We start from the raw sequence: 21,270 nt of genomic DNA, 5'->3' as shown, positions 1-21,270 counted from the left end.
TATATCTGTGGGTCCCAGTTAGTATGACTTAAGAACAAAAACATTAAAGACCCTTTTCTCAAAATAGAGCAATAATGCTATATGATACACACTTGGTTTTTATGCCATCTAGTGGACATTATGTATACAAGAACTGTTTTCATAATAATACTGGGTGATATTAATAAGTACATCCACCCAACCATTCCTTAAAATACAAAATACGTTCACACTTATTTGCAAATATTAACTATTGTGCCTAATGTAGAGTCAGAAGTCAGATGGGAAACAATAATTATTTCACATATGGATTTTTAAGTGTATGTTATCAACATTCTCGCAAAACTGACCATGGAAACTACCATCTATAAATATTAGATTTAGACTCTTTTACATTATAAAATTTTTACTTCCTGCACTAAATAAGTACTGCATACTACATTACTTTTCTGCCCATTATTTGGTGTCATCCATATATGCATATAAGAGAACCATACTTGTTGAGTATTCCTGTTACATGCATACAGTAACTAATAATCTATAAAAAAACCTAATACTTGAAAGCAGTGTTTTTTTTAAAAAAAATATGAAGCCTCTTTTTCTTAAACAGACTACTTAAATGAAAAACCTATAATAAAATATGCTGCCAGCTGATTTCATATGAAATGAGCAACACAATTCAAAATTAGAGGCCTCCTAGCAAACATAATTCAGATACTCTGAACATGTTTAGTACTATGATATACAATAATCGATCCCAGTTAGGCGAAAGGCCCTGAATTATTGTGTTTTTGGAAAGCAGTTTTGGGTTATTTGACTTTGTGCAAATAAAATCCTAGCCATAGTATTATATTAACATTAATCTTTTTTTTACAGTACAAATATTTGGAAATGTAACTCACCAAACTAGCTGTTAGAGAAGGAGCAGATTGTCCGAGAGCTTGAGTGCGCATTCGGACAAGATTGGAAGTTTCGCCAGCTTGCCATGAATGTTGGGTAACAGCGTTTGGCAACAAGTACCTACCTGTCGAGAGAATGACAATAATTATTAAGACTAAGTTCACAGTACATAATTTATAAAGTTAACAAAGTGCTGCAAAATTAAGAGAGATAAAAGTACCTTAGAGCTAAAAACTGGACAAATTTAACGGAAAGTAATTCTCAAATTTCTGCTTTTATAAGCTTCTTAAAAACTCAAAAGTTATTCAACCAGCCTTGGATGGCAAAGTAATAATTTTATATGACATGGATGAACAGAAATAGTTCAGTTACAGATTAATAGCAGTTCCTTTCTTCTTTCATTTGTGCTGCCTTTTTGAGATTAACAATTCTCTATAATCTATCCAGGCCTGTCAATATAATTTAGCTGTTTGTGTTATTATTTTGTTTGTGAATGCCTACTGTTCTGTTTCCAAAGATGAGGCATGGAGACGAAGTGGAGTAACAAAAACAGTCTTCCTTTATTGCAATTCACCAACAGAACAGAGAACAAAAATGGTGCAAGCCCTTTTATAGTCCCTTGGCAGGGACAGCGTCAGCCAATCATTCCATGGCATTCTCCCACCTTGCACATGCGCACAAGGCTGGAGACAGCCTGTCTGGTCCCGGGCAACCACGTGGTCTGCCTGGGTCCATTCTGCAGCTTCCTGAGCCTGCTGAGTCATTCAGCAGGCCCGGGACATAACACCCCTCCCCCCTTGGATTAAACAATAAGTACACACTTATTATTTGTACATTCATACACATATACACGTGTTCCTTTGAGCAAGTTGTTATTTCTCAATACAGTTATTGCCTGCTCACAGGCAAGCCAAGATTTACATCTCTTTATTCCAATAACAATATATCATACTATAAAGTATAACACCCTTCATTTGAGTGTGTTCTGATTGATAGAGAACTACTAGGCTTCCTCCATACTTGACAGGAACTTCACATAGTCCTTTAAATGTTTGGGTGGACCCTTGGCCTGCTCTGACCTTCTTGGAGCCAGTGTGTATGCCTGGCCTGCCAGCTTGCCTGCCAGGCTAGGCAGACCAGGACTTTGGTGCCCCATAGACCCAGGCAATGCCCCCACGCTGCTGACTGGCTGGATCCTCTGAACCCAAACCAGAATTCCTTGGGGGGGGTGGAATTCGCCAAGTCCAGTGGTGGGGTGGAATTCCCCAAGCCCACAATGGACCCCTCTTGGAAGCACTGTCCCTCAAGCCCAAGACCAGCAGGTGGAATGGCCTGAGAAGCCGATTGACAGCAATGTCCCATTGACCCAGTGTCTATGCCAGAGTCAGGAGCCGCCTCCATGGCAAAACCCTCTTCTGGAACATGTGCTGAAGCATGTGAAGGTCCACTTGGGCAGAGAGACTGTGATCCACAATCGTAATTGTGGTCCTCCTCCCCTCCAAGAGCAGAGCCAGGAGTGGAAGTGTGGCTGGGAAGCCTCCAGCGCAGTTGGTCAATGTGACATCAGATCACACGACCATCATCCAAGGCCACTTCATAGGACAGCGGCCCAGAGACCTTGCATACCACTGCTGTTACCCAGAGATGCCCAGGTCCATAGTTCCTTGCCCATACTGGATCATCCACCTGTAGTCTCCTAGGTGCCCATGGCTGTGACACCTGTGAAGCCACCCAGTCTGGGTGCAACCTGTCCAGTTTTGTGATGAGGCAGCGACCCCAGCGGAGTTCTGCTCGTCTCTTCCCAGTGGCTGTGCAAGGTGTGGTGGTTGGCAAAGAAGAAAGTCAGCTAACCTGTGATGCCAGCTGCCATGAGTGAGTCTTTTTAGAGCATCTTTGGTAGTGCGCACCATCCTCTCAGCCTGGCCATTGGAAGCTGGATGGAACGGTGCTGAAGTGGCGTGCTGGATCAAGTTGGCCTGTAGAAAAGCCTGAAACTCAGAAGAAGTGAATTGGGGTCCGTTGTTGGAGACAAGGACGTCTGGAAGCCCATGGGAGGCAAAGATCCCTCTCAGCGCCTGGATGGTCCTAGCAATACTAGTGGAGGAACGACCTCTAGCCACTTGGAATGGCTGTCCATGAGGAGAAGGAAGAATTGCCCCTGAAAGGGCCCAGCATAATCGATATGAACCCTCGACCAAGGAGAATGTGTCTCCTCCCACCTATGTACAGGGGCCTGGGGCCTTTCAGGCCTAGATTGCTGGAGTGAGCGCCTTCGTCCAGACAATTCTGGGATGTCCCTCATGTAGAGAGAGCAAGATTCTAGTCCTCAATTAGGCTGCTACCCCATAGAACACACCCTTTGAATGTGGACAGCTCGTGCTTCCTTTGCCAGAAGCTCTGGAATTCGGCACCAGGACATGTGTCAGGCCATCCTGACAGCAACCATGTCAGCACACGTGTTAGCGTGTGATCAGTGGCAGTTTCAGCAGCCACGTCCCTAGCATTGAGGGGAGACTCAGGCAATTCCTGAATGGAGAGAATGTGAAGAGCAGGAGCAGGATCTGCCTCTACCTGCTGTAGGGGTAATCTGCTGAGGCCATCTGCATGGCCCATTTCTTTACCTGGTTTGTGCACCAAAGTGTAGTCATATGCTGACAGGAAAATTGACCATCTCAGCATTCTAGAAGATAGTATGTGAGGGGTTTGTTTGTTGTAAACAAACCCAGCAGGGGCTTATGGTCTGTGTAGACCGTGAAGTGGAAAATTGACATCTCAGCATTCTAGGAGATATTATGTGAGGGGTTTATTTGTTGTAAACAATCCAGTAGTGGCTTATGGTCTGTGTAGACCTTGAAGTCATGGAATTTCTTTATGCCAGCCACTATGGCCAAGTCTTCTCTGTCAATCTGCGCGTAATTACACTCAGCAGATGAAGGAGTCCTGGAATAGTAGGCCTCAGGGACTTGTGTCCCATCAGTCTTAAGGTGACTAAGCACAGCCCTAACCCCATAAGGGGATGCATCACAGGCTATGCACACAGGCAATTGCTCATTGAAATGCACTAAAACCGCATTTGAAGAGAGCAAGGCCTTGACCTCTGTGAAACTCCTTTCATGGACCTTTGTCCACTTCCATGGAGCTTGTTTGTCCAAGAGCCAGTGTAACGGCTCAGCCACTGCAGCCTTGTGAGGTAGGAATGAGTGATAGAAATTTAACAGTCCTAGAAAAGCCTGAAGTTTGCTTTTGGACTTGGGACCTGCTGAATTGCTTTGAGCTTGGATTCAGCAGGATGGATGCCTTCAGCATCAGTACGGAAGCCCAGAAACTCAGTGGAAGTGACTCCAATTTTACACTTATCTTGCTTCAGCTTCAGCCCCGCTTGGCGGAAACGCAGCAAGACAGCCCTCAGCCTTTCTGCCAGATTCACAGATGACTCCCCAGCAATGAGGACGTCATCAAAGTAGGAGCAGACCCCAGGAATGCCATGAAGCATTCACTCCATCACGCTTTGGAAAATGCCTGGGGCTATGTTAACCCCAAACTGCAGCCTTTTTACCTTAAAGGTGCTCCGGTGCGTTTGGGCCTCAGCCATTGCCTTATCAATGGTAACTGTTGATAGGCCTGAGCCAAATCAAGCTTTGCAAAGATTCACCCCCCTTTGAGGGAGGCCAGAATGTGGCTCACCACAGGCACCGGGTAGGCATGCTGCTGCAAGGCTTTGTTAAGCGTGCACTTGTAATCTGTACAAATTCGGATTTCTCCATTTGCCTTTAAAGGCGTGACTATGGGGGTTTCCCATGGACTACTGTCCATAGGCTCTAAGATTCCCTGCTGGAGCAGCTTGTCCAGCTCTGCATCAATTTTGTTTCTTAAGGCAAAGGGCACCCTTCGTGGCTTGATGTGAATGGGTGTGATAGCTGGGTCTAAGCGTAAGTAGATGGGAGGCTCCTTGTACGAGCCAAGCTCTGAACTGAACACATCAGCAAACTCCTGCAAGGCCTGACGTTTGCATACTGTGAGGTCCACTCACTTGAATCCCAAGGGCCTCAAACCAATCGAGTCCAATAAGACTCGTGCTATCACTCCCAACTACTACATCTAGCAACCCTTCAAAATCTTTACACTGCACCTTGAGCATGGCCTCCCCCTTCACACGGACTCTGGAATTCTGGAAGTCGGTGAGGATTAAATTGGATGGCCTGAGTTTAACTCGTAGGCCACTTCTACTGGAGATTTTTTTGAAAGTGTCTAGGGAAAGGATTGATAAAGCGGACCCTGTGTCCAACTCCATCGAGAGGGGAACCCCCTGCAACTTCATGTCAATGTGAAGCGGCCTATGTGACCCAGTCTTGAAAATGCTCCTGTGCGACGTGCAGAAACCCACCCTATGTTGGCTTGGGACCCTGGTACCTTTCTGAAGCAATTCTTTCGAAGACCAGTCCTTCTGGCGACCCAAACAGACAGAGGCAATGTGGCCTTGCCTGCCACATGCCCTGCAAATGGTGGAGTGGAAGCGGCAGTCGGAGCGCTTGTGGCGTCCTCCACATCCAAAATACCAGGGGAATGAAGTTGTCTGTTCTTTGTGTTTTTGAGGCTTTTTCTCCGCTGCCTGCTGAAGTCTGTCCATCTCCACTTCTTGATCCTGTTTGGATTCCTCCTGAACGACCTCTTGATGGACGGAGACTGCCGCTGGACTGTTCCTGGCGAGCCGCAAGGCCTTCACAGCGCCACCCGCTGCTTCTTCAGCTGCAATCTTTCTCAAGGCATCTTGGAAAGAGACATCTTCTTTGGTGAAGATCTTCTGCTGCAGCTCACAACTTCTTAGTCCACAAACTAAACGATCCCGCAACCTCTCTTCCAGGTCCTTGAATTTGCATGGCCTAGCTGCTTGTCGGAGTGCAGCAATAAAGTCCACAGCAGACCCACTAGACCTCTGGTCCCTCTGCTCAAATGCGTGTCGCCATGCAATCACTGAGAGCTTGGGTTCGAAGTGTTCTCGCAGCATCTTCTTCAATTCAGCATAAGCAATTGATTCCAATGGTGCTGGGGTGACCAGATTCTCAGCTATATAGAAAGTCTCTTGCCCACAGACATACAGTAAAGTAGCAGCCTTGAGGCCGTCTTCCCTCACTTGGTTTACTCGGAAGTAATTCTCCACTCAAGCCACGTAGGAACTCCAGCGTTCTGGATGTGATGTATCAAATTCCGAGAGACGGCCGATTTTGGACACTGTTGCTGCCCTGGAGCTTCATCAACACCTCTAGCTGCAAGGTTTGAAAAGGGGTCCCTCTTGCCGAGCTCATCTCCAGCATTCTCTTACTGGCAGGCAGAGTCGCAATCTCCGGACGCCGAACTTCCCAGCGCTTCAGGCCTCTCTTTGTGAGTCAGCCCAACTTTTTCTTTGTTGTTTTCCTTGCAACGATCCCACCTTCGTCGCCAATGTTCTGTTTCCAAAGATGAGACATGGAGACGAAGCGGAGTAACAAAAACAGTCTTCCTTTATTGCAATTCACCAACAGAACAGAGAACAAAAATAGCACAAGCCCTTTTATAGTCCCTTGGCAGGGACAGCGTCAGCCAATCATTCCATGGCATGTGCACAAGACTGGAGACAGACTGTCTGGTCCCGGGCAACCACATGGTCTGCCCAGGCCCATTCTGCAGCTTTCTGAGCCTGCTGAGCCATTCAGCAGGCCCAGGACATAACACCTACAGTTCAAGATGTCTATAGAGACAGCCATTTAAAAGAATTTCTAAAAGGAAAACTGGTACATTTATATTATGCCAGTTACTAAGTGTATTGCATTGTCAAAATACTAAACCAATAGTTCTCTTGAAAGAAAAAAAATCATTGGAAGTTGAATCCTAAGGAAATGTATTTGACATTTCAAAGGTAAAGTTATAGCTTTAAAAAGCTGAATATTAGCTAATCAAAATAAAGAATCTTATCAGGTCAACAGAATCCAATTACAAAATAGGGATTTTTCTGTTCTTCTCACCTCTATACCCCGCTTTCTGAATTAGTATGCCCCAGAGGAATGCAGGGGAAGGATTTTCCACAATATCTATTCTAGAGAAGAATCTACATTAAGTATACTTTTATAATTAAAATTTAACTTCAGGATGAAAAATATATTCATATTTTTAGAATCTAGCCATGAATTATAGTTTATTACTGCATGCCTTCCATTGTATCAACCTGACCAAAACAAAGGATGAAATACATATGTCTGCATATACATTTAAAATAAATATATGTAAATTTAATATAATCCTCATTGATCTTAATATCAAAATAGATAATGAATAGATTTTAAACCAATGTTTTCAAACCCTTCATTATTATTATTTAATTTCATTGTGGCTACCTCAAGAAACTTTATTTAAACCCAACAGGGGAGGAATACAAGCAGGCATAAAAAGTATGGTGCTGTTTAATTCATGCATCATTTGCTGCTTACAACTTAAGGAAATTAGCATCTGTCAAGTGTATTACTCAAGTACATATGGTTAAAATTAATGGACAGTACTTTCTTTCTCTGCCAGATTTAAAGCAGTGATGAACCCCCAGTCTATTAAGGCTGATAAAATTCAATCAAAGCTAGAATTACAGCTGTCCTAATTATGTTGTCCTTGGCTAATGCAAGCGAAACATTTGTACGAACCCCATTAACAAAATTCAGCACTTTCATGCCCTTCCCTTTTTACATATAGTAATAAAAGCTATCTAGCAAATATTATTGAGGTCCTAAAATATTCACAGCAGTTTGAAATAATTACCCAGTTAACATTTACAATTAGTGTTATTTTAATTCTTTGCTCTTTAAAAATGACTTTTACTTTTTCAATATGATCTGTAATAAAGGAAGAAATGAGATCCAGCTCAATGCTCAAGCTAAAATTAATGTTATAAATAATAGAAATGCTTTAGAAAATAAGTGGCAAAAGCACATTTCAGATTGAGTAGGATGTACTTTAATCAATATCACAGTTCATTACATCAGAGAAAATCACCAATTGGATAGAAAGAAAAAGAGGTTTTTTAAAAAAACATGAATTCAATTTTAATCTATTTAGATCTTTGACTAGTCATGGTTTTATATCTGTAACTACAGTATATCTTTATAATATCTATTACATGATGCTTTCTACCTCCGTAATAAATGGATTGCTTTAATTATTTCTATCGCTTTTATGCCACTTCAATCAAAAGCAGTTTAAAGACTTATATAAAAACAATTAATGTCCCCTCAATTTATATAACATGCAGTTCAACATAAATAATAACAACCAACACCAACATACATCCCAGACTCCATCAATTCCTTCACCCTTGAACTAAACTACTGGGTCTTAGCAAACTATTTGAATATTAACAAGGCTGCAGACCTTATTTCTGAAGGTTACTGATTCTACACAAAATACTCATCTCTATGTCCTGCTAAACTTTACAAGTAGAGAAAATAGCTAGCTGCAGATGATCTCACAGATATGGGTCAAATTATGTAGAACTGTATAGATTAAAAGCACCTTGAACTGCACATGAAATCAAAATGGTAGCCAGTGCAGGTCATGTTAATACTGGTGATGAATGACAATATCAGAACAGTTCTGTTAGTATATGGGCTATTAAATTTTATACCAATTGGAGTTCCCAGGTGATCTTCAAGGTGGTCCATATGAGCATATTATTATAATCCATTTGAGAATGATAAAGTCATAAGTGACTGTTGCCGGTAAATTTTGTTTCAAGGAAAGTTAACTAGTTAAGTGGTCAACTAGATGGAACTGGGCAAAGATTCTCCTGGCCATATCTTCTAGCAGAAGCTCCAGGTCCAGGAAAATCTCCATATTCTGAATCAGTTCCTTCTGGGGAGCTCCACTCAAATCAGAATTAATGTTGGTACTATCTTGGAATAATTCAGGTTCTGAAATAACAGACACTCTGTCTTTTTAGGTCTCACTGCCTTTCTCCCATCTAGGCCTGTTTAATTCTTTTCCATAAAAAATTATGAAATTGTCAAGTGAGCAGATGTGAAATACAATTTAACTTTCACCAAATTTACTCCGTTAAAAAGACGTAATAGCATGGAAGTATTAGTCTGGCCCTAAAGAACAGACTCATGGAAAGATTGCTGGATCAATCCAATGAACTATTTAAGCCATCCTTCTGCTTTTAACATAAGCTATTTAATTAATACCTTGGGGAAGTTCAGAAACAGGGCATGAACTCCTGCCTACTCCCATTATAAGATACTTTGCATCTGTTTGATAAAATGAAATATATCTTCAACCTTAAGTAATATAGGTCTGTTATTCAGATTTTTTATTAAAACTATCACAAGCATATCTCATCTTCATAACTTATAGTCAATTTCACAACCTAAATTATATATTCTATAAATATTCATCAACTGTACTAATGTATTGCTCTTCAACTACTGTATGTTGGCATCATTTGGATCCTCATTTTTCTAGAGACAAGCATTCTATATTGCATCAATGACTAAAGTTTCTTAAAAACCACTACTGAAATTAAATAAAATATCTTAGAAAGAGGATTCTTATATTATCTGAGTGGCCATGTCCAGCATTCAGAATATATTGAGAATATGCAAGTTTCCATTTTGTGAGTACATTCACTACATATTCTCAAAATGTAAAGTGTGGCTAGGTCTAAAATGTTTCTGTACTGTATCCCTTACCTACGATGCTTCGTCAATATTTTTTTTCATCTAAAATGTCCCAATTTCAATGTACCGTTGATTGATTGATCACATGACATCAAGTTGAAGTCAGCTCCTAGCAACCATATAGCTATTTTCCATGAGGATGGTACTTACTACATCACCTAATATTCTTCTATATCTAGACAGCTTTTCCTTAGCAATGTTGAATCCTGAATATTGGTCCTGAAATAGCTAACATCCATTTTCCTTTTAACTGATATAATTACTAATAAAAAGAAATGCTTCAACTGTTCAAATTTTACACTTCGAAGTTTATTTTGCAAGCTCTTTCTTCTTTGTTCTATTCTTATGTATCCTAGTATCACTGCTATCACTTATATGGTTATTTTAATGATCTGCTTACTTTATTTAGAGAGGTTCCTGCAGAAGATGAATAAAAAGATTAGTACAACGTGCTTTGTCTAATATTACAACCCTTTTCCTATTTGCCGATTAATTCTTTGGCAAGGCTTTGAAGAATGCATTTCACTTTTCGGCACTTGCTATACCAGTGTTAACAGGATTCTTTAATTTCTTAGGGTCCAAACCTCTCTTTCAAATGCTTTAATATATAGGTAATCATTTTATGCTATAAATTTAGATTTGCAGTGAAATCAGAGACCATTGCCAATTTCTAAAGCTCAAAAAAAGTTCAAGCTTTACCTGTCTCACCATTCAACCTGCTTTCAAAGGAGCTGTAAAAAATGTGAGAATCAGAATCCCTTTTAAATATCTGCTTTTATGAAAGTATTAGAACACAATGACATAAATTCACTACATATATTTTCACTTGTTGACATTTTGGGGGAAAATCATATCTTCCTGTGATAGAAGCAAGAAAATGTAGAAGGAACTCTGAAAAATCATTTAACAGGTAAAATTTGACTACACAATCTCTCTTCTTCCATTCTATCCACAAACCAAACACGAAATTAGACAACTATGCATACTGAATTTTTTTTAAAAAAATCAGCTAAAATGGAGTAAAGATACATTTATTAGCATCAAAGGTTTTTTCCAATGTAGGTTGATAATCCAGATGTGAATTTAATTCCTTCATCTCAGTGAGTTGTAAGCAAAGTTGAGAACAGGTCTCTTGGGTATACATCCCCTCTTCTGTTTCTTGGCCTGCAAAGTGCTCACTTACGCCTTGTGCTTTAATTTGTCGTTGAAAAATAATCTCTTTTGTACAGACAACTATTAGCTCAGTATTTTCAAGAATTTTATCCAATATATACTTGTAATCAAAGTCTAGGCAGGGTTCTTCCATTTCAGTAATGTTTAGAGCCATTATTCTTTTGGTGGAGGCTGTATTTAATAACAATCAGTCAATATCCGCTTCCACCCAGCTGTATGGCTTCTTTATCTTTTCTTTTTTGTGATAATTTGAAGGTCAAAGTCAAGCTAAGAGTCCAAGAAAAAGAAATAATGATTGCAGTTGGTAATTTCACCACAAGATGTCCCCAGAGGGTTAGCCAAAGTTATTCAGTCTTTCCAAACCCCCAGTAAAAATAATTTCTTTCCTCTTTTCCCTTTTCCTTCTTTTCTTTAATTAAAAAAAAATAGTGAAAAGTAAAAGAAAGCAATATTCTCCAGATAACTAGCATATTAAGTCTCTATATCAGGGAATTTTGGGACCTCCAAATGTCCAAAAATAAAATCAACCATTAAAAAGTAGAAATTAATTTTTCTTTTATTCCAAAGCTTTTCTTCCCCCATCAACAACGCCGCTTTAACAAAATAGGGAAAATAGTTCCAAAAAAGCTTTTCACAGGAGTGAATAGGAAAAGTAGAGGCAAGGAAAGGTCTCACCAAATCTTCCATGGTGGTTCTATTTTGCTTAGATGTTCTTGTAGCTTACGGCTGGTGCAGCTAAGTGATCGGCCATTTTACTGACCAATCTTTACTCCATCGGCCCAAAGGAGCTTACTCAGATTGCAGAAGACAACGACACCCTTCTGCAGTCGAACGAGGGGCCTCAACGGTAGTCGTCCCTGCAGGGCAACTTTTCGACCCAATCAAGGGTCTACCGACGGAGGAAATTCGGCCGGCGAAGAGAGGAGTCTCTCCGAATGACTGCAGCACCATGACCCAGAACCGGAAGCCCGGAGTAAAGATACATTTATTACCCATTTACTATAAATATATATTTTTAAAAAGAATGCATTGTATAACAAATTATGAGGTGTGCTAGAAGATAAATATTAGATGTTTGTATGGGAATGATTATGCAATGTAGAAGAATTACTTGAACTAAATCTTCAGATCCAAGGGGATAAAAATTAAGAAAGTAAAAATGCTATAAGAAAGTTTAAAAATATAAATGATGTATAAATGATATAAGTGGAAAAGTATTAAAATATAGATATTTGCTTATGCTGAATAACTTGTTTAACATTATCCAAAGAGTGAATTTCTGACTAATGACTGGAAGATTGTCACTATTATTCCCCTAAAAAAGGGAAAGTTAGCTATAGGGCGAGTAATTTAGCAAACATAGGATAGTCTTTTGTAAAATTCTGACTGAAAGAATATAAAAAGTGAAAATGAGCAATATCTGTGAAATACTATGCAAGATACATACCAATTTTTTTTTCAAAAGTCATATAAATGTGAAAAAGATCATTTATTGTGTGTTTGTTGATTTAGATGGAAATTATGGAATATTTTGGTATAGTATATAATGGAAATGAAGCATGTATGAAAATAAATGGAATGCATATGCATGGTTTCCACACTGAGAAAGAAAATAACATATACTGGTAATAGGTTATTGGTTGTTTCATATATGTATGGATAAATGGAGAAGGAATCCTTGTCATCACAGTAAAAATACATTGGTTGGCATGCTTTTGTATGTAGATGATGCCATGTTGTGGGCTGCAAACCCAAAAGACATGCAAATAATGTTATCCCAATAGAAGAGAATCTGCAGCTCAGGTTTGATCTCTGGAGTTCTTGATGCTGAGGTTGTTTGTTTGCTTGGAGACCATTAGCTGAGTAAATAACATCATTAATGCAAGCAAACAAGCAACCTCAGAGAGCACCAAGAACTCCACAGAGAATGCTGTGTATGTATGATGCAATGCAAAATATGGATTTGAAAACTGATGTATCAAAAACCAACACAATTGTACTTAACAGGTGAAAGTAACAACTGGAAAATATACATAAACAGCAAGAAATAGGAGAGAACAGATGGTAGCATGATCATCAAAGAAAATTAAACAGCTGGAGAAACTTTAACATGTGAAAATACAGGCAGAAGTATAGTGACTACCATGTGATCTATTGGGAGGAACAAGTGTTTATCAAAAGAAAAAAAAAACATGGCTGCATATAAGCCACTCCACTCTGTTATATGGAGATTAAGTTTGTCTATGTCAGGAGAGACATAAAAGTAAAATAACTGTAGAGGGAATTGGATACTTAACTATGATATATGCTAAAGCAAGAAAAGAGTGGGTCAAGAATAAATGTATACTGAACAAACGTATTTTGAACACAAAAGTAAGTAACCAAGTAAGTAACCAAATCACATTGAGGTGAGTTGTACTAATTTTCAATGAGGATAAACCTACAAAAATATATGAAAAAAAAAGAAAAGAAGGAGAAACTAATAAACTTGTGGTTGGATGGAATTAATGATAACCTGAAGGAGAGGTGAGAAGTGTAGAGAACAAACCACAATGCATGAAGTGTTGTATGGATATGGTGAAAGCCAGAAAGCTTTGCAAGATTACAGAAATATAGTGAGTAGGCTTGATATACCCTATTTTTAGATACATTTATATTTCTTTTTCTCATGCCTTTAATTTCTTAGTTTACTATTTCTTATACCTTTTCTGCATTCTGCACAATGCTGCTTACCCTTAAAAAAACAGTGTGTTGGATATATAAGTATATACATTCAAGCATATTTACCCACATAAGCTTTTCTGGTATTTCAGCTTGTTGTCTAGAAAGGATTTAAAAATAAAAGTGTCTGCTAAAGCATTATTCTGTTTATAGGAGTAAGTATATAGACATAGACATGGTCGACAGTAGAATAATACTAGAGGAGAACCAGTGAGGGCAAGGATGATGAAAGAGAAGTTACATATATACATAATCAGGTCAATTACAGAGGACTAATTTCAGAGGACTAATTTCTGTTTAGTCAGTTTGAACATGATTAATTCAAAGGCACTCTGTCCCTGCAGTGGTCAAGTAAGTATTGGTAGCAACCCTGAAACTGGGAAAGTATGTTTTAAAGGAGATGTATATGTATCAGGAGTGAGGAGTTTTCCCCTAAACTCCACTGAAGATGTTACCTAGCCTGGTAACGAAATGTTCAGAAATCAACCTACAAGCTCGGAGAATGAATCTTCACCCTCATACTACATCTGAGCTAGATATTCGCCACTATTGCAAATGTACTTGAGTATTTTTACAATCTTTTTTCTTACCAGTTAGAGCTCCTCCAAGACTTCCCCTTCTAAAAGGTCGTCCATCTTCACTGAGCTGCCTTTTAAATTTCAGAGATTTTCCAGGGCCAGAAGAAACTTCAGGGTTACTAGATTTCCGAAATGGCATCGGTGGAGGGGACAATATGCTATCAAGCTGGAAAAAAAGAGAAAGACAGAACCATTGAGGCTGGGTTATGGTTACTGTGAAGACATTTTGAAAAAGTCATTAGATATTATGTCTTAAATTCAGGCCACATTTACACAGAACAAAATCCATTAAATTTATGAGTGCTTCTTTCTAAATCAGTGTTTCCCAAACTTGACAATTTTAAGGCATGAGGACTTCAACTCCCAGAATTCCACAGCCAGCATTGCTGGCTGTGGAATTCTGGGAGTTGAAGTCCACATGCCTTAAAATTGTCAAGTTTGGGAAACACTGTTCTAAATAAACATAAATATAGACAGTGAATAAAAATAGCAGATTTCTTGGAAAAGGCAATTAAAATAGTTATGGGCCGGAGCAGCTTGTCTACAGCATCTAGAACTTGTTAGCTTGGAGAGAAGAGAGAGAAGAACATATATAGCAGAGGCACAGTATATAAAGTGGTTGAAATGTCACGGGAGAAACATTGCTCTGTCTCTCACAATAATGGAACCAAGAGCAATTTTTCTTCTTTTTTGCCACAGTTGTTAAGTGAATCGTGGCAGTTATTAAGTTAGTTATACCACTGTTAAGCGAATCTGGTTTACCCATTGACTTTGTTCGTCAGAAAGTCGCAAAAGGGGATCACATGACCCTGGGATATTGCAACCATCATAAATATGAACCAGTTGCCAAGCATCTGAATTTTGATCATGTGATCATGGGGATATTGCAGCAGTCGTAAATGTGAAAAATGGTCATAAAGTCACTTTTTTCAGGGCCATTGTTAATTTTGAACAGTCACTAAATGAAATGTTGCAAGTCAAGGACTGACTACATGTACAATGATATACTCCAATTTATTATTTTTAACAGCAGTTTGAATAAATAACAGAAGCATCACACTACTAGTATGAGTTTAATTTTATCCTTGGTTTTATGTTTTGATTAAGTTCTTTATTGTAAATCTTTGAGAGATTTCAATAGTCAAGCAGCTTAAATTTAACAAATAAAATAATGTATGTTTTATGTATCTGCACGTTAGGCCCAAGCCCAAAGACAATAGAGTGAAATCAAGAGAGTTCGATTCTATGTATCTAGTAGACAGAATCTTGCTGGAATAAAGCCATAACTTTCTAGCCTATAGAGATACTTGGGAGATTCTAGGGCCTGGCTAGCCTGGACATCTTCCTCCTTTCCCCCATCCAGCTTGGGACTGTGCAATCTCTTAACTGAAATTCTCTCTTGGAGAATCTACCATTTCCTCCCTGGGAAACAATGGTGCTCCTGCCTAGATTCTCTCTCCAGTACCAAAAGAAGATAAAATAGGTGTAATATACAAACAATGTACAAAATAAAATGTGAAGACTGAGACCATCACTACAGAGACAAACAGGTAGAAGCCCAATAGAACATATCCATGAACACCGATCCACGTATGTTGCAAAGAACTAAAAGACTATTTTTATCATTTAAAGATAACTATATTGAAAAGTTCAAATATTAAAATTGAAAGGAATGCTTCATCATGGAATTTCATGTCCAGATTTCTATTTTAATAATACTGTTGAGAGAAGTAGAAAATCCACTAGGTGGCACTATACTACAATGAACAAAACAGCAACAATTTATTTACATTGATATTGTAACTGTGTCAACAAAAAATTACTAAAATATTTATTGTATCTGAGAAGAATCTACTCTATCTTGAGCATTCTACTTAGAAGCAAGATCTAATAAAAGGGAAAAACATCTTCTAAACTTGAGAAAAGTTCAGCTTCTTGTTTCCATTCAGATTATTTTAGCAATACACAGTAGTGCTTATGCAACATATGTATATGGAAAAGTCCTAAAACTAGATAAAGAGAACCCAATTACACTAGTGAGTAAAAAAAACACTGTACTTGTTCATATATTATGGGAAATGATCCAAAGCTAAGTATGCAAATGTGAGAGGTCCTGACTTATTTAAAGAATTGAATTCTGGGTATTCATTATCAAAGCCTGATCTTTAGAAAATAGATATGTGGATATGTCATGACTTGAAGAAAGGAAACACCGAAAATTTTCCAAAAACAGTTGATTATTTCCCCAGGACATATAATTCCATGTAACTGGGAAAGGTTACAAAACAAGTATGGATGCCACCAATCCACTGTCAGGCAGATTACGTACAAACAGAAACAATTCAACTCCATTATTACTCTGCACAGGAGTGGTTAACTAACCAAGATCCCACCAAGAGCAAAGAATCCCAGAATAAAGTCATAAGAGCTAGAAGCTCTGTAACATTGATGAATGTTATTGTTCATGAGACCATTATGCATGGCAGGATTGCAAGGAGAAAGCAACTTTCAACAAAAGAAGACTACTGCCCATCTACAGTTTGTAAAAGGCCATGTGGATAACTGCTAGTGCATACTCATGCACCCTAGTTTTTAACCTTTTTGTGATCTCCCCAACATAGTTACAGGAACAGTCCTTACACTTGATCTTATAAATTATTGCAGATTTTTCTTCATTGGGGAGTGGATCTTCGGGTGCATGATCTTAGATTGTAGAGTTTGATCTGGTTTATGGGCCACTTTTACATTAAAGGGGGCCAGTATTCTGGCTGTTGCCTCTGATACACCATTAAGGTTAAAAACTAGGGTGCATGAGCATGCACTAGTGGTTAGAAGACAGGAACAGCACTCACAGATTTGGACCCATATGAGCGATCATGGGCATGAATTTGACCTTAATGGTGCACAGCCCATATCTAGGGACACTACTAAGGGAGGCCACTTACTTAAAGAAGCCTGGCTTTCTGATGGCGACTCTATCAATCGCCATATAGAGTTTGCCCGACATACCAAACATTTAAGATATGAGAACAACAACATCAGAATCCACAACTAAGGCAATTGGCACACCCCTCACGAAATCAGAGGGAAGGGAGAATAGTGGAGATATCCCATCTATGGGACAAGGAACTCACAAGAGGAATAGAGAAGGAACAAGAAATACCCCCCTCCTAGGTATCCCAGATAAGCATATTTTAACTTATCCCCCAAAAAGTGGAAATAACGATGGGGGTGAACAACAAGGATGTCTGGACCCATGGGACACCTGCTCCACAATCCCCGCTAACATGAGGGGAGAGACGGGTTATTCTACCAACATGAATAAGAAAGGAAAACATAGATCTATGATGGAAAGCTATATCATGGGACCCCGTAGACATGCAAAAAGGGCAAAAGAACTGATGAACGGTGAAGGAGGATTGAAAGCCCAACGTGTGATCAAGCAATGATGAACCTTAAGAGAAGAGGGACAACTAGAAGCGGTACAGCATACTCACAGACAACCGAGGAAGAAGGCAGCGTCCCTGGTTGGAAGAACGTACGCAGGAATGCAGCCACCAGAGATTGCACCGATAGACGTCTGGATCCGCTTGATACACCCCCTCCCTCGAAAGACCATGGAACGGGGCTAGAGAGGATGACGGACGCGGGAGTGGCGAGCAGAAATGGAGAGTGGTTGGATCCAGAAGGAAAGAAACAGCAACCTCAGAAGGCACTAATAAAATAAAGGATGTGGGCCGTTTAAGAAACCAGATAGAGGGAATGTTCGGACCAGTAACTAGGTCAAGGAGCCAAGCGCAAAGCCACCCGGCAGCATAAGAAGGACTCCCAGCAGTCTTGCATCACGCTCTGATAATGTTGATAGTGTTGACCGACGAAAGGCTCGGCTTTTATATTAAACAGTTTTGTTTTAGTATTATCCTGGTGTTTGGATTATTTTATGAGAGAGAGAGAGATAGATAGATAGATAGATAGATAGATAGATAGATAGATAGATAGATAGATAGACAGACAGACAGACAGACAGACAGACAGACAGACAGACAGACAGAGATAGATAGTAATGTTGACAACAATAACAACAACAACAACAACAACAACAATAAAAGGGACCTTGGATGTCTTCTAGTCCAACCCCCTGCTCAGGCAGGAAACCTTATACCATTTCAGACATATATAGATACATAAACATACATACACACATACACACACAAACATAAGTATGTATGTATTCTTATGCATGTGACTACATGTTTGACAACTGAAAGCCTAAACCAGTAGCAACAGAATAGCATAAATTTAACAAAACATAACTGCTCTCCTAGAAGTTTCTGAAGACTACTCCACAGGTAAGTTCCACAAACATTTCCTTTCTGACCTATCAAAATAATTTAGCAGCAAATATTAAGTCTGTGAACTAAGCCGTATCAAAAATGCAGGCTGTAAGACATGCATGAAAGACTCAATTTTCCCCAAGAAAACATAATCAGTCTTGCATTGGAGGCTCGTATTCTCTTCCAGAGTGAATGCAAAAACCACTGGAGCACGCTTGAGAAGCAGTTTGGCAGAATTTTGATTGAGAGATGACAATTTGGGAAGTGGAAGTACAGCTTTATATCAAGCAGGAAATGTGCACAGCGTTGTTTTGGTTTTGGGGTTTTTGGGGGGGGGGCTGGCTCTTCAGTTGGATTAAGGAATGTACATATGGGAAAAAATGAGCTTTATTGCATACTTGTTGAAGTTTATTGAATGTTTGCTCATTTCCTTCCAATACACTTCATCTAAATCAACTTCAGTTATGGGATATTTTCCAGAAACATGGAAGTGATGATTGGTTGCTGAAGGTACTAACAGCAGCATATGAAGATTTTTTTAAAAAATCACAGATACAACTATGAGATCCTTGAAAATAGAAAGGTGAGAAATTTGAAGGAAAAAAACCTTATGAAGAAATGCATGAACATGATGGATAAAAAGATGTTTGAAAGATAAGCAGTCATAGGGATGGAACAGCTTGTTCTTCTATTCCAATGGGTCTCCAGAACACTGCAAATAGTTGCAGAGATTTCCCCAATGTGATCTGTGGAACTTTTAGAAGGAAATCTACAAAGGCAAACAAGCAATCAGTGACAGGGCATGGGGAAAAGCGTGTGGGACCCGGCAGGGTGAGTAGCAGGCCCTAGGCCTGTGGGGACACCAAGGGGTAGGGAATGGAGCATGGGGTGCCTTGAGGAAAGGGGAAATCTCAGGATGCTCAGGGCAGGGCCTATGCTAAGACTCCCGTGGTCTCCCCTCCCCGGGGCTCATGAAGCAACCCCTTCTCCGCTTAACAACTTCATCAGGAAGTGCAAGGGGAGGTGAGGCAATCATGTGATGCTTCACTTAACAGCCACCACATTCTCCAACCATAATAGGTGGACTCCATTACAGTCATCAGTCAAGAATTATTTGTACTGTACAATAAAGATGTTGATCTTGTGATGCTTTCCTTTATCACATGATGATATTTTAATATTTTCATAAAATCGCGGTAAGAAATTTTGTAGTATCTCTTACAGAATTAGAAGCACAACTGCTATATTAACTATACACGTAATTTGGAGTATCTCTTATAGTATCATTGAACACATCTGCAAAGCACAATCTGACTATATAACAAAGAAATATTTGTTAGAAAACTAAAAAGCTCCGTTTATAGTCATTAAAGTTGAGAAGAAGCCAATGAAAATATAAAACTTTCATCTGAATTAATACACACAATAAGGATGATAAATAAGTATAGCCACCTACATGCTTCTAAAAAGTCTTTGATATGAAAGAATCTGTATTCATTTTCAGAACATCAAAAGCTGGAAAACAGAGCAATCATGTAGAAGAAAGATTTTTTAAATTAGCCTGTAGATTATAAGGGTCCAGTCCTACTTAGTTGAGATTGTATTTTAGGACAATTTATCCATTATTCATGCTGCAATAAATTATTCCATTGGTTCACCTACTCTCACAACAGGTATGGATTGATTCAAATCCATTTAATTCATGATTCAAGCAGCAAAAGAAAGTTTCGCTTAACTTTTAAATCAATTTTCTCTGAATTTTTAGAGGATCCCTTACTATAGTGGCAATGTAAGCATTAAATCATATTTAATTTAATTTGCTACGGTATCTTTAAAAATCTGCATTTATACCAGTCCCTTGCACTAGCCTGCAGTGCTCAGGGATGCCCTACCATCTGCCAAGACTTTTAAATTATAACTTGGTATCAAAGTGTAAGTGGCTTTTTTTCTATAGGGCCACTTTAGAATGTTCTCTGTGAAGATCAGGCTATTCCTGATCTACAATTTTACTGAAGAACCACAACCAATAGATTAGGAGAAACATCAGTGTATTTATTTGAGGGATATTGCCAGGCTGTAGTAGCTGCTATTGAATTCCAGGAGGTTGATAGCTGTAGCATAGAAGAATTAAAAAGGATTCCATTAAGGAAGAGCTTTGCAAACTGAAAAGAGACAAAAGAACTGAGAAACTCAATACAAAATAGAAGTGATGTGGCAATCACCTTTCCTCTCCCATCATGATAACTGAAAGATTCTAACAAAAGGATAGTGGGCGAGCAGAAGCTGCATCTCACTTGCTTTGGCCATGTCATGTGGGGGAAATCACTGGAGAAAGCCATTATGTTTGGAAGAGTTAGCAGTAAAAAGAAGGGGTGTTGTCTTACCTGAATGCCTTTTCTCAGCACGGAGATGGATAATCCACCAATGGGTTTAGACTGTGTTCCTGCCCAATCAGATCAATTCAGCCAAAGTTGCCACACCCTGGACCATAGAGTTCCCATTCTTGACGCGAGCATAGCCATTGACTGACTGCAAGATGTGTTGGCTCATCAATCTAGCCCTAGGCCTAAGTAACTTGCGAGGGTGGGAGTGGATTATCCATCTCCGTGCTGAGAAAAGGCGTTCAGGTAAGACAACGCCCCTTCTCCAGCATTGCAGATGGATAATCCACCAATGGGACATACCAAAGCCTACTGTCCCTGAGGGAGGGGAGCACGCCGATCCAGTGTGGCACTTTGAGGTACAACCTGTTGGAGAACCCTCCTACCAAAGGAGGCCTCCGCCAAGGCAAACCTATCAATCTTATAGTGCCGTATAAAAGGAGATGGTGAAGACCATGTGGCCGCCCTGCAGATGTCTTCAATGGACGCCTGAGTGGCCCAGGCCGCGGAA

The 21,270-nt window shown here is 39.5% G+C and overlaps 1 protein-coding gene across 4 annotated transcripts in view; it reads right to left on the bottom strand.

Annotated features, from left to right (window-relative positions):
- MAST4 (microtubule associated serine/threonine kinase family member 4) overlaps positions 1-21,270 on the bottom strand; it is a 207,803-nt gene that overhangs the window by 167,329 nt on the left and 19,204 nt on the right. For all 4 annotated transcript variants that reach the window (XM_039365211.1, XM_039365220.1, XM_039365227.1 and 1 more), the window contains exons 2-3: positions 14,057-14,210; positions 882-1,003 (exon numbers count right to left, since the gene is read on the bottom strand). In XM_039365211.1, coding sequence (XP_039221145.1) covers positions 882-1,003; positions 14,057-14,210 — 276 coding nt within the window. The remainder of the gene's footprint in view (positions 1-881; positions 1,004-14,056; positions 14,211-21,270) is intronic.

This window comes from Crotalus tigris, unplaced genomic scaffold (genome assembly GCF_016545835.1).
Source record: "Crotalus tigris isolate CLP2741 ecotype Arizona unplaced genomic scaffold, ASM1654583v1 scf7180000017592.2434428, whole genome shotgun sequence".
In the NCBI taxonomy this organism is placed as follows: domain Eukaryota; kingdom Metazoa; phylum Chordata; class Lepidosauria; order Squamata; family Viperidae; genus Crotalus; species Crotalus tigris.
The sequence above is the reverse complement of the archived record's forward strand: the minus strand, read 5'-3'. Positions and strand labels throughout refer to the sequence as shown.